General features: G+C 37.3%; 1 protein-coding gene across 4 annotated transcripts in view; it reads right to left on the reverse strand.

Annotated features, from left to right (window-relative positions):
- Positions 1–13,194, reverse strand: part of osmr (oncostatin M receptor) — a 38,631-nt gene continuing 25,437 nt past the window's right edge. For 3 of the 4 annotated variants that reach the window (XM_008116087.3, XM_062972463.1, XM_062972462.1), the window contains 8 exons: positions 12,362–12,581; positions 10,965–11,150; positions 10,170–10,271; positions 6,487–6,660; positions 5,423–5,587; positions 3,870–3,954; positions 2,208–2,265; positions 1–1,906 (listed from right to left, as the gene is read on the reverse strand). In XM_008116087.3, coding sequence (XP_008114294.2) covers positions 1,448–1,906; positions 2,208–2,265; positions 3,870–3,954; positions 5,423–5,587; positions 6,487–6,660; positions 10,170–10,271; positions 10,965–11,150; positions 12,362–12,581 — 1,449 coding nt within the window. In that variant the 3' untranslated portion in view covers positions 1–1,447. The remainder of the gene's footprint in view (positions 1,907–2,207; positions 2,266–3,869; positions 3,955–5,422; positions 5,588–6,486; positions 6,661–10,169; positions 10,272–10,964; positions 11,151–12,361; positions 12,582–13,194) is intronic. The other variant, XM_062972464.1, reaches the window with a different exon arrangement.

Consider the following 13,194-nt stretch of genomic DNA (forward strand, 5'->3'; position numbering starts at 1 on the left):
TGACATGTTATTTTAAAGATTTTAATAACAGATTCTGGATTTTGTGAATACGGAATCTTAATAATAATAAATAATAAACTTTATGTTTATCCCGCCTTATCTCCCCAAGGGGACTCAGAGCAGTTTACAGCAAAAGATTGGCAAACATTCAATGCCAAAAAAATAACAAAACAGATTAAATAATAAACAATAAAATAAGCAACATCGAGGTGTGCTTATAATACAGCTCAAAAATAACAAAATTGAAATTTAGGTATAAATATAACATTTAGGACACATTTAACTAACAAATATCATCATTATCTTGTTGAGAGTGTAGCATATGAAGAAGTTTAGGGATTGTTGCCCAAAATTTATGACAAACTGCTCCTTCATTCTGGTTTAATATATTGTGATATTAAAACAGGGGTCTTCAAACTTTTTAAGGAGAGGGTCGGTTTATGGTCCCTCAGACTGTTGAGGGGCCAGACTATAGTTTGAAATATCTTATTTGTAGTGCAAAAGACATAAAAGAACAATACAATATTTAAAATTAGCCATTTTCACCAACATAAACTTACCAGTATTTCAGTGAGAATTATGTGCCTGCTTTTGGCTGATGAGATAGTCAAGTTAATTGAGATTGTTGTTGCCAAATCTCATATAATGTCCCTTTGCATTTAACAACTTTTCCTCTCTCAACATTATCACTGCTTTTACCCATGTCACACAACAATGGGTTTTCAGAATGCCAATTTGAAAAACTTTTTTTCCTTTTTATTGTGGTGTTTAAAGGCTTGCTTGAATTTCTCTGAATCTTTTTCCAAACTGATAGCATACATTGTGGGACACAGAACTTTATCCCATAATACATTTGGTAGTGTTTCAGGTGTCACATAAATACTTGTTCTTTTTGCTGCAATAGATTAAGATGGCTATCTCCCTGTGATTTGTTTTAATCTTTGACCCATCACTGGGCACTTATTCTCTGAGTAAGAAGGTAACTTATGTGGATCACTCCTATAAAAGAAAGGAGAACCTCTTTTTTTGGCCTAGTATTTTTGGAGACTATATCCTGATGCAAAATTGTCTCCACTTTTAATATCAGAAGAATAACTGTTAGCTCCCAAAAAGAGTTGTCAATCAATATATCATGGGGTTGTTGTATGTCTTTCGGGCTGTGTGGCCATGTTCCAGAAGTACTCTCTCCTGCCGTTTCGCCCACATCTATGGCAGCATCCTCAGAGGTTGTGAGGTATGGATAAACTAGGCAAGGAAAGGAAAGATATATATTGTGGGCGAAACGTCAGGAGAGAGTACTTCTGGAACATGGCCACACAGCCCAAAAGACATACAACAACCCTGTGATCCCGGCCATGAAAGCCTTCAACAACACAATATATCATGATTTATTTTCTAGCATTCCCCAATCAAAATGGATTACCTGGCCACATTGAACTTTCGCTATTTATCTAGAAGTCTTACTACACAAAGTTTGTGATGCAGCTGTAAAATCCATATTTTCAACAGATACAAAGGGCCTCGGTGGAGATTCCATGGGAAACTGGTTTTTGTAATTTGATTGTTGCAAATTTTCAACAAAGCAAGCTGTGTTGCTTTGCTGAACCACAAAGGAAAGCATGTTGTTTTGAGAAGTATAGCTGAAATTGTTTTGAACTGCTTCCAGTGGAGAGCAGGTAATTTTGCTTGTCAAAAAGTCTTGGAGCGGCTGGTAGGGTGTCAAAGAGGAGTTAGGTTTCTTGCTTGTTACATCTTGCTCTTGTTGATTTGGGCAGTAGTTTGGATTCAAGTAGAACTTGTGTTCCAATGTCTTTCCCAAATCAGGTTCATTGTCAGATACAGGTTTCTTCATCACAAGTAGTTTGTCAGGAGTGAATCCACTGTTGTCTGTTATTATAAGACTTTTCTGTAGAACACACAGAAAGCAATTGGATTAAAAACTGACTTTGTAAAATGAATGTCAAGAGCTTCTTTGATATTCAAGTAATGTTTATTAAAGCACTACTTCTGTGCTTTTTGTTACCAACATAAGGATGCTATGCCAATTTCAATTAGTGCCACAATTCTGAAGATGACCCATATTTTGAAAAGCACAGTGGAAGTAACGAATAGATTTTCCTATTTTTTCCATCCATAAAAACTGCCACCAATATTAATTCAGCTGCAATTGTTGCATAAGACTCAGAGATATAATAATTTTGTCTTACGTTTTCAAAAGGAGACACGTAAGGACGCGGTATTTCAGGTACCAAGCGATTCCATACACTAGAAAAACAAGAGTAAGAAATAGTAATTAAAAAGTAGCTCGCTTCTTCATTAAAACACAGTATTGATAAAGAAGTGAAGGGGATGAAATGACAAAACAATTTTCCTAGGATTAATTTACACTCATTAAAAAATCAAGGGCATTTGGACATTTATGATGTCCATACAGCCAAGGTTGGAGGAATTCTGGAAGTTTGCCATTAAGAAGGAAACTTTTCCAAGCTCTAATAATTAACCTGAACTCACCTTTTTTTCTATATTGGGAAACTTAGTTTACTAGCTTTGGAACAAGGTGAAATATCAAACCAATTCGAAACATGGTTTAATATGTTGGTTTGTTTTGAAGCTGGTAACCAAAGCTTCTGAGTTCAGATGAAATAGGAAACCGGTCAGTTGGAGATCTTAGTTTAACTGTAGCTTTCTTGTTTGGAACACAAAAAATTAAAGAATATCCAGCACTAAAAAGAACTATCCTATGTACATATGCATGTCTAGAATTTTTAGTCAAAAGTTCAACCTCAAAAGCCTGGGCTGACTTATTTTTGAGTCAATGTAAATATTGTATTTTAACTCTAATAAAAAGTTATCCATTCCCTTTTCTGAGTAGAGTGCTGAAAGCCAAAATCTTAGTCCATTCTGGGAAAACATAGAAGCGCTGACTTCCTCTCCTCTCTGTCATATGGTGCTGCTTTTGGCTGTTTTTAATGTCTAGGGACCTCATCACACTAGAGTTTGGATCCACTTTAAATCCACTTTAGGGAAGGGCCTTTAAGCAGCTCAGCCAGACAGTTCCTGGGCCTCACCAAACTACAACCCCCAGAATTTTGCAGAAGGCAGAAACCAGATTTAAAGTGGATCCATGCTCTGGAGTGATGAGGCAGTAAGAAGAGATATGTCAACAGTCAGGGGTGGAATTGATGCTCTCCCCTCTCTGCAGAATTACCCTCAACTTATCCTTAAGTGGTATCAAAATCCACACTTTTGTCTTTAAACTTGCCTTAAACTTATATGTGAGTATATGCAATATGTCCTTATTCGTCCCATGTTTCAGACTGGGTGTCCACATCGTGTACTGTTAACTTACTAAGGAGCACAAATAACACACTGGCCAGATTTTGTTGCTGACATATGCAAGTCAACCTTGCTCTTGAATAGGTGCATTATAATAGCCTTCCCCTGGCTATTTTATCAGAGAATTGAGAGAATGAAAAAAGCATCTGGCTGTGTTGTGAAGACATTTTCCACTGAGATGTGCTGCGGTCTTTCCAAGATCTCAGTGGACAATGTCGTCAGGCTGTGTCTGTCCTTTATAGGATACTTTTCTGATGTCCTTACTGTCCACCAACAAGGGAATGGTGGTGGTGATGAGGTTATCACAATTCAGCAGTGAATCATGGAATCATAGAATCAGAGTTGGAAAAGACATTGTGGGTCATCCAGTCCAATTGCTTAACCAGTTAAAATTCATGATTAAACTAGGTTTTTTTAACCTGAAATATTTTGCGGGGAGGGGGGTTGAACCCTTACCCCCCTCTAGTTACAGACCTGCCTCTAAGTCTATACTTCTTAAAACTGTACTGGTTTCTACAAAATAACAAACTTACCAGTCACTCTTCCAGAAGCATGTACAGGCTATAAGCAGTAAGGGTACAGCTATAAGTAGCACAATACCAAGGAAGCCCCAACTTCCTACAAAGGGAAATGATATCTATTATTCAGATTTCCTATTGTGACTGTTAGCAATCTTATGAATGAGACATATTTCTCTCCTAACTCTGATGATAGAAAAACAAGGCTACTTTCCCCCATTGTTTTAGGTTAGTGTTCTATACTTAACAAAAGACATCTAGATAATATTCAAAGAGAATAGGAATTCAGCCTCTGGACCTGGCAAAAGGGAAACAACCTACTAGACTTGTTAATTGTTTTTCTGTACTTCTAAGAATGTCTATTCATAAAGTAGCAATAACTTATTCTGTAAAATGCATTTGTTTGCCAGAGAATAAAATATAAAAATGATTCTATGATTCTAAAATGATCACAAAGAGATTGTTGTTGAGTTTATGCTTTTAAGATTTTATATGTTTTAATGTATTAATTCATTGTAATTGAATGTATATTATGTTGTTGTATTTTATTATTGCATAACTGGGCTTGGTCCCCATGTAAGCCGCCCCGAGTCCCTTTGGGAGATGTGGCAGGATATAAGAAAACATTTATTATTACTATCTTCATTGTCGTCGTCGTTGTCATTGTCGTCGTGGTCTCAGGCTCTTTTCTTGATGAGGAGTTATGAGAAAAATATACTAGCACTAACTAGCACTAACAAACCAATTTGTACATAAATGCTGGTACTGCATTTGAAATAAAACAAGGTCCATATGCTGACAGGTCAGAGGGCACATCTACATTGACCATTTAGGTTGGTGTGAAACCAGAAGAGGAGGAAGTGATTTCATGATGGAGCTGTGTAGATGGGAAGCCCTAGAACAGGATTGAAGCTTAGATGGTGTCCATATAAATCACAGAGGTTGGCTTCGTTCCATTTCCAGTTTCCACAGTATCCCTGGCTTTATGGCTGTGGAGGAATTTTTTTCCACTTTTCCCCACTACAGTGCATATGTGAGAATCCCTAGAGTACCTATCCCTTAATTGGTTTCACAATGCGATTTGGTGTTTGCTTAGGTGTGCTAATGCACATTGTGGGCTCTATTTTGAAATATTACCCAGACCTTCCTCATCCCATTTTAAACCCTTTAGTAAGCCTCCCTGCACACATTCACAGCTTGTGTTGCTTAAACACTGGTGCATTCAAACTGTCTTAAGTGATCAGTGTGGACGCATCCTTGGTCTCTCATATCTGGCATAATCTGTAGCAGAGACAACTCCTAATTATTATTACTATTCTTATTATTTATTTTTATCCCACTTTTCTCCCATGGGTGGGACTCTTAACCCATTCTGATTCAGTATAAAGTAAGAGTTCTTATTGATAGTTAAACCCAAAAGCAAACTACATGTCCAGCATGTTCAAACTGCCAGAATTTACACAGTGAAGCTTGTTTATAAGAGTAGAAACAAACAACATCCTTGTAAAAAAAATTGCCATTATCCCACAAATCAGTTAAAACACCAGTCAGTTTCATGGCTTACTTACTGTCAGACTGTGTAGTTATTCGTTGAAATTCCAAGCTTTTGTTTCCAGGATTGACACTGTAAGCTTGAACTGTGAGCAGGTAAACTGTGTTGGGCTTCAGGTGTCTCACAGTGTAATTCTTTTGATTCCGATTTTTAATTGTATATTTGCATATCGTGGGATTACCTGTATTCAAAAATAGAGGATATGGCAGCGAACAAGGGCTAAACTATCTTATTTATTATTACTTGCATGCCATGTTGACTCCAAACAGCTCAACATTGTGTATCCTTATTTTTATCAACCACCAAATGATAGTATTGCGAGCGGAATGGGAAAGGGAAAAATGATCATTGGGATAATTCAAGGAGCCAAATTCAGTCTCCAGGATTGACACACACTCCCAATATAAAATAATTAATTCTTGACTCTTAACTGTTCAATTCATGGCATGTTTGTTTTCCATAGCATTCCAGCATAAACCATATGTAAGAACTGCTCTCAACCAAGGACGTGAAATGCTAGACTAGTCCAGGGGCCAAAGGTAGGCTGGGATGAAGTTGTAGAATACTGAATGGGATTTAATGGGATTTGGGCATTTTGAAAAATGCAACAGGAGAAAGGCTTCTGCCCTACTCAAAGACGCCGAAAGTATAAGAGACCTCTCTTGCTTATGACCACAGCATCTCCTGTTCTTTGAACATCTGGATTTTGTGTGCCACTTAAAGAAACGTTCATTATTCTGGATATCAAGAGCCCTGGTGGCGAAGTGTGTTAAAGCACTGAGCTGCTGAACTTGCAGACCGAAAGGTCCCAGGTTCAAATCCCGGGTGCGGAGTGAGCGCCCGCTGTTAGCTCCAGCTTCTGCCAACCTAGCAGTTCGAAAACAGGCCAATGTGAGTAGATCAATAGGTACCGCTCCGGCAGGAAGGTAACAGCGCTCCATGCAGTCATGCCGGCCACATGACCTAGGATGTGTCTACGGACAACGCCAGCTCTTTGGCTTAGAAATGGAGATGAGCACCAACCCCCAGAGTTGGACATGACTGGACTTAACGTCAGGGGAAACCTTTTTACTTTATTACCTGGAAGTTGTTCAAATTCCTGTAAAGTGTTGCAGTTCCCATGTTCCATTTTCACATACACATTGTAACCTCTGATAAAACCGGGCAGGGAATTTTCAGGATAAGAGTCCCAATGTATTGTTAGCGTATCTGAAGTAATTGCAGATATACTAAGGAGAGGGTCATGAGCTGGCTCTGGAAAGAAGGAAGTAGATAACATCGTTACATGCTTCCTGAACAGCTAATCTTCAGCCTTGACAGTACAGTCAGATTTCCATTTATTGTCCTTGGAAGACAACATTTTGAGAAATGATCATGACAGTTTCCAAACAGGGAAAATTAGAATTGGGCCTATAGGAGAAAGCTTACTGATTTATCTAGAGAACTCTAGCGCAAAAAAATTTCCTATCACTACACTCCCACATACCTAACAGGCCCTAAATTAAGATGCATCCATTCTGTACTAGCATAGTCGTTTGCAACCACTTTAAGTGCCACAGCTCCATCATATGGAATAATGAGATTTGTAGTTTAGAGGGATACCTAGAATCCTCTATTGCACTCTTCTTAGTTACTGCAATGGAGATCTCTGGCAGAAAATGCTAAGTAGCTCCCAGGATTCGGCAGAATGGTGCCAAAGTACTGAAGAGTTACTGAAGTATCATAACTGCGCATAATGGATAAAACCTTAATGAAAAGTTTCAAAATTACTCCTAGTTTTTCAAACAGTCTTCAGGCTACATCTGCTGAAACTGTCACTTCTACACAACTGTGAAAAATATAGGCAGCCTCCTTTTCTCTTTTGCATTTGGGTACCTTAGCCAAGGCATTATCTAAAGCAGGGGTCCCTAAACTAAGGCCCGAGGGTCGGATGCGGCCCTCCAAGGTTATTTACCTGGCCCCCGCCTTCAGTTTTATAATATAATATTTGTATATCAGTTTTAATAATATAATATATTGTATATACATATAATATTGATAGTAATACCATATAATAATATTAATTGTATGTTATACATTACATATTATATAATAGTATAGTGGTATAGTTCAATATAGTAATATATAATGCTAATATTGTGTTATGCTAATAATATAATACATTGTATGGACATACAGCTGCTCTGAGTCCCCTTCGGGGTGAGAAGGGTGGGATATAAATGTAGTAAATAAATAATTAATTTTAGACTTAGGCTCGGCCAAAATCTGACATGACTTGAAGGCACAAAACAACAACAACAATCCTAATTAACTTGACTATCTCATTGGCCAGTAGCAGGCCCACACTTTCCATTGAAATCCTAATAGGTTTATGTTGGTTAAAATTGTTTTCATTTTTAAATATTGTATTGTTCTTTCGTTGTTGTTGTTGTTGCACTACAAATAAGACATGTGCAGTATGCATAGGAATTTGTTTATATATTTTTTTCCAAATGATAATTCGGCCCCTCAACAATCTGAAGGATTGTGGACCGGCCCTCTGCTTAAAAAGTTTGGGGACCCCTGATCTAAAGGCATCAAAAACAGCTACTTTGGAAAAACAAAGAAGAATTGGCTTGGTTTGTGCCAAGGAGGCACCTGGGAACCTTTATCCTTTGCATTGGTATAAAGCCTTTGCGTGGCAAAAATTTAGAGAAAAGTCAAATAAAGGGACATGTGATGAAGTCACATAAAATGGCGAGCTGACTATACAGAAGTGTTTGTTGGACTACATAATCCCTTGATCTGACCCAAGATGGCTCCTATATTTTATATTCGAATGGATCAGAGCTAGAATAATGGGAAGGTAGCCCTCTAGATGTTATTGGATGGCAAATCCCATTATGCCTTATCTGTGTGTTGACTAGGGCCAGTGTTGACTAGGGCCAGTGGGAGTGCCAATCCAGTAATATCTGAAAGGCTGCACATGCTTCACCTGGAAGCTAGCCAGTGTGTTCACATACTTTCACAAACAATTTTGGGCACAACCAATCCAAAGTTAAGTCCTTTAGAATATCCCTCGCTTGGTTGATAGGTCTCCCATTGGCCTCAATGGGACCTCAAAGTGTCTCAACAGTGGCTGCATTGTACTATGACAATGACTACAATACCCAGACTCCAACAGATTTTCTCTGCAGCAACACAGACTATCAGTTTATAGCATCCCATTCATTGTTTCAGTCATTGCTGCAACAACTCTAATGTTGACACTGGAGCCACACCCTTAAGAAGCTCATATCTGCTAAAGCTCATATCCTAACTTCGTTCCCGTGTTATTTATTATTTATTAATTGAGAAATATTTAGATACTACTTAGAGTCAAACATTTCAATGTGAGCTACATCAGTAAAACATAAAGTGTATGCAATTAACACACATTTTTCATGAAGTCTAAGGGATGCACATTCTGGGAAGGCTTGCAGAAATAAATACTTCTTAGAACTTTTGGCTTCCAATGACTATCCACTATTAATCAGAGTTTGGAAAGATTTTGCAACTACAGTTTGCAGAATAGCTCAGCCAGGATGCCAAGGACTTATGGAACTATGAGGCCCCATCTACACTGATCATTTAATGCAGTGTCAAACCAGTTTTGCTGTGCAGATGACTACATAGGAAATCCTGCAACCAATTGGAGGCCCAAATGATGATTATACAAGCCACAGAGCACTGCTGCATAGTAAAGGCTTTCTTTCATGCACTTTTATGGGAGTTTGTCTGGAAGCTCCAGTTTGAAAATAGCTTTGAACTGCATTAAATGGTCTGTGTAGACGGGGCCAGAGTCACCAGAGGAATTTTTCTAAGCTTTGTAGTTAATACAAAGTGTTATCTACTTAGGAACGTCTGTGCAAAATTCATGTGCATTGCCACATTAGTTTCAGATCCTCACACAAAACAGATCTGAAAAGATCTGCTTTCTCCTGATTTCCTGATGAAAAGGAAGTTTCATGAATGTAAAGTACAGGATTTCTGTCACAATTTGTTTTTTGCTTTATAGTGACAGAGTCTAATACAGTATATCTCTCACTGAAGAAATGAGAGAAAGTGATGACTACAATCTTTTGCCTTTGAATCGTACAAAAGTAATAGCTTTGATTCTAGGATATAAAAAGTTATTTTTTACATGGAAGGCCTTTTTTTTACCAGTTCTATTTGTGAACGCTCCCTAATGCCATTACAGTAGAGTCTCACTTATCCAACACTCGCTTATCCAACATTCTGGATTATCCAACGCATTTTTATACTCAATATTTTCAATATATCATGATATTTTGGTGCTAAATTCATAAATACAGTAATTACTACATAGCATTACTGTGTATTGAACTACTTTTTCTGTCGGATTTGTTGGATAACATGATGTTTTGCTGCTTAATTTGTAAAATCATAACCTAATTTAATGTTTAATATTTTCCTTAATCTCTCCTTATTATCCAACATATTCGCTTATCCAACGTTCTGCCGGCCCGTTTACGTTGGATAAGCGAGACTCTACTGTACTAAGATTTCTTTATGAGCAGGTAGGATGCAAAGGGAGCTACAGTAATAAGGGGAGATTGGGGAAACATTTGTTAAGAAAGATGAAATTTGCTTTATTCGTGCAAAGAAAATTATGAACCAAAATTATGAGTAAATTAAATCAGAACCAATCCACAGACCTTACATTACAGCGAGTGATTCAACATATAGAGTTCTGCCATTTGTAGATCATTTAACGGACTTACCTTGTTCTTCAAGATACTTAACCTTTTTTTCTAGAAGATAAGCTCTATCACCTTCCATCCCGTATATCCTAAATGTATATTTCACTCCAGGACTGAAGTCATCTAAACATTTTTGAAAAGAAAAAAAAATGGCAATACACAGGAAAGCATAAAATCTGAATATGCTTACTACATAAAATAAACTACCTTATTGGAACAGGTAATTATGAATTATTTCAATGAATAAGAATGAAAATTAGTTAAGGAATTGTACAACATCAAAGGTGTGTGTACTTTTATGTGTGCAAAATCTCTGTGAAATTGTGTCTAACATTTCTGTCCAGTCAGCAGTTTCTTTTATTCCCAGATGCCATTGATTGTAAGACACATAAAGTTTTGTATAGATTGTAAGGCAATTAAAGTGGTCTCCAACTAGAGAGGTGTCCTATGGTATGCTTCTGCTGAAATTGATTCATTTAACAGGATTTGTTATTACCCACAGTTTTGAATATCTCTGCGAGGTCCCAGAATGCATCCTCCATGGATACAGGGGTTGTACTGTACATGTACACAAAGAGAAAATGTACAGTTATGTATCCTAGAGCAAAAGCAGCAGAGGAGCACCCATACTCAAGGAACAAAGAAGAGGTCCATGGAGAGATGTTTCCATGAAGAAGGAGGAGAGGCATGGACCAGCCAGCCATGGAGTATAATCTGCCTTCACTATACCCACACAGATGTTGTGTTAGATAAACTACCATTACAACAATTGCCTCTTATGAAATTATTAATACAATGAATCTGCATTCTACTTACCAGATGTAATGAGAGCACTGGAGACATTCTGCCCAAACCTTTTCCACTGAAAACGACAAGTTTGAGACAATGGGTCAACCATGCACCAGTCAATCACATAGCCATCAAAGGTATCCCGAGTCTTCCAAGAAAGATAAATGCCATGTGCTGTATTGTTGGCTGTGCTTTCTTCAGAATAATTCAAATCTTTTTAAGAAAGAAAGAAAGAAAGAAAGAAAGAAAGAAAGAAAGAAAGAAAGAAAGAAAGAAAGAAAGAAGGAAAGAAAGAAGGAAAGAAAATGCATGGAAATATTTAGATCACTGTGAAAAGTTATATCTAAGTGATCAGAGCTTGATTAACTACTATTTTTGCATTATTATGGAGATAGCAGTTGGATTTTGTTAGTCTCCAAAAAGATGTGATAAAAATGGGACTGAAACTGATATGATGGAAAAAAGCTATGTTTGACCATTGCACTGCTGCTCTAACCTTTACCCCATGACTGGAATAAACATTGGCATGATAACTAAAAATGCAAAAGAGGCATTCTTTCATTCTTAAGCAAAAATCCTGTTGGTGACATGTGCAATCCCTGGTAATGACAATGCATGCCGTTTTTAAATGCCATAGTGCATTACACCAAGAGCAAAGATTGTATCCCTGCTACACAAAGGCTAGGCAAACATCCATAGCTAATTTGTAGATGCGGGAGCTAGAGCTGCACCCATGAACCTTCTAACATTATTGTCTTTGTGGACAGGAAATGGGAAAGAGAGGGTAGACTCCATCCTCCAGACAAGGAAGTAAACCTACTGCTAACTGGATCTCAACCAAAAGCATAAAGTGAGGTGCTTATAAGAACATGAAAAATAAAAACAATTTTCCAGACACAAATATTTCCATTGGATCAAATAATGAATAAGACAATAATAAAACCTTTTACATCTCCATGTTTAAACATGCAAAATTGTTTACTGCAGACCATGGGAAAGGTACTTTTTGGACTACTGCTCCCTGAATCTAGTCTACCAACTAAAACGATCAGCACCCATGCTGAATAGGAGATTCTCAGAGCCATAGTATAAAAATGCGACACTTTCAGACTCTGTCTGGTTTATTCTGGGGAGAAATTATACCCATATACACAGGGAATATTTTACTATACACTTTATAATTTTCTGTGCATCAAGCAAAGTGACATGCTTAGCTTGAAACTGAACATTTTAGTGAATCAGAAAACATAAACATGGGTATAATATTCATATAGTTATAAAGTCATGCAGCTGCAGCAATGGAAATTAATGAATAAAGAGGTCTGGGTGCACAAGCAATTTCAAAATACTCCTCAAAATATGCTAACTGGACATTATTTCAGGGTAAAACTGTTCTTTAAAGCAATATATCTACATGTACAAACCATTATTTCCACTAGCTGAGATGATAATCAGAGAGGGGGTTGATGCATTTGCAGAGTTTCTTGCTGAGACACTGATTTCGTAAGACCGGCTACCAAGGGAAATTGTGTAATTATTTAATTCAGTTGAATGACAGTGACAGTGCACATTAGGTTCTTCTACGTTTTTCCAACATATTTCGTATGTTTTGATGTTTCCATTAGCTCGAAAGCCTGTCGGGGTCTATGGGGAGGAAAACAAAACTTTTCAAACTCAAGTCTATAGTTTAATGGTGCAAAGTGGGTTTTCCTAGTCTTTGATAAAGTTGCTTGTGCGGTGAGTTGTTGTCATAAGAAGTTAACTTTATTTATATTTTTAATCCTAGAACAGTCAAAGATGCCAATTAGCAAGTGACTAGAAAGCCATCAATAAGAAAGACTTTCTTGTACAATGACTTTGAAAAATAAAAATGAAATAACCATCTAAGGAAGAGGAGCATGGTTCCATCCTCTTCTTTAAAACAAAACCTCAAGTTGGAAAGAAAGTACATAAGAAGTTGCCCTGGTACATAATACCTTTGCATATCCTGTATGATTTTGAAAGCAACACAAAACCTACATAAACTATATATACTGCAGATGATTAAAAGTTTCTCTTCTGGACTACAATTCCCAGAATCACAATAGCCCTCCTCTAGTGACACTTACAAGTACTCAGTGTTCTAGCCTTGGCTAGATAGTGCAGAGTAGATCAAATAATTAGATTCTAAAGCTGATTTGGGATACAGCAAAAAATCCTATTTTAGATCTCTCTCAGACTTCTAATCCTGTACTGCATTCCAAAATAATTAAAGCTC

The sequence above is a fragment of the Anolis carolinensis genome, chromosome 2, assembly GCF_035594765.1.
Source record: "Anolis carolinensis isolate JA03-04 chromosome 2, rAnoCar3.1.pri, whole genome shotgun sequence".
In the NCBI taxonomy this organism is placed as follows: domain Eukaryota; kingdom Metazoa; phylum Chordata; class Lepidosauria; order Squamata; family Dactyloidae; genus Anolis; species Anolis carolinensis.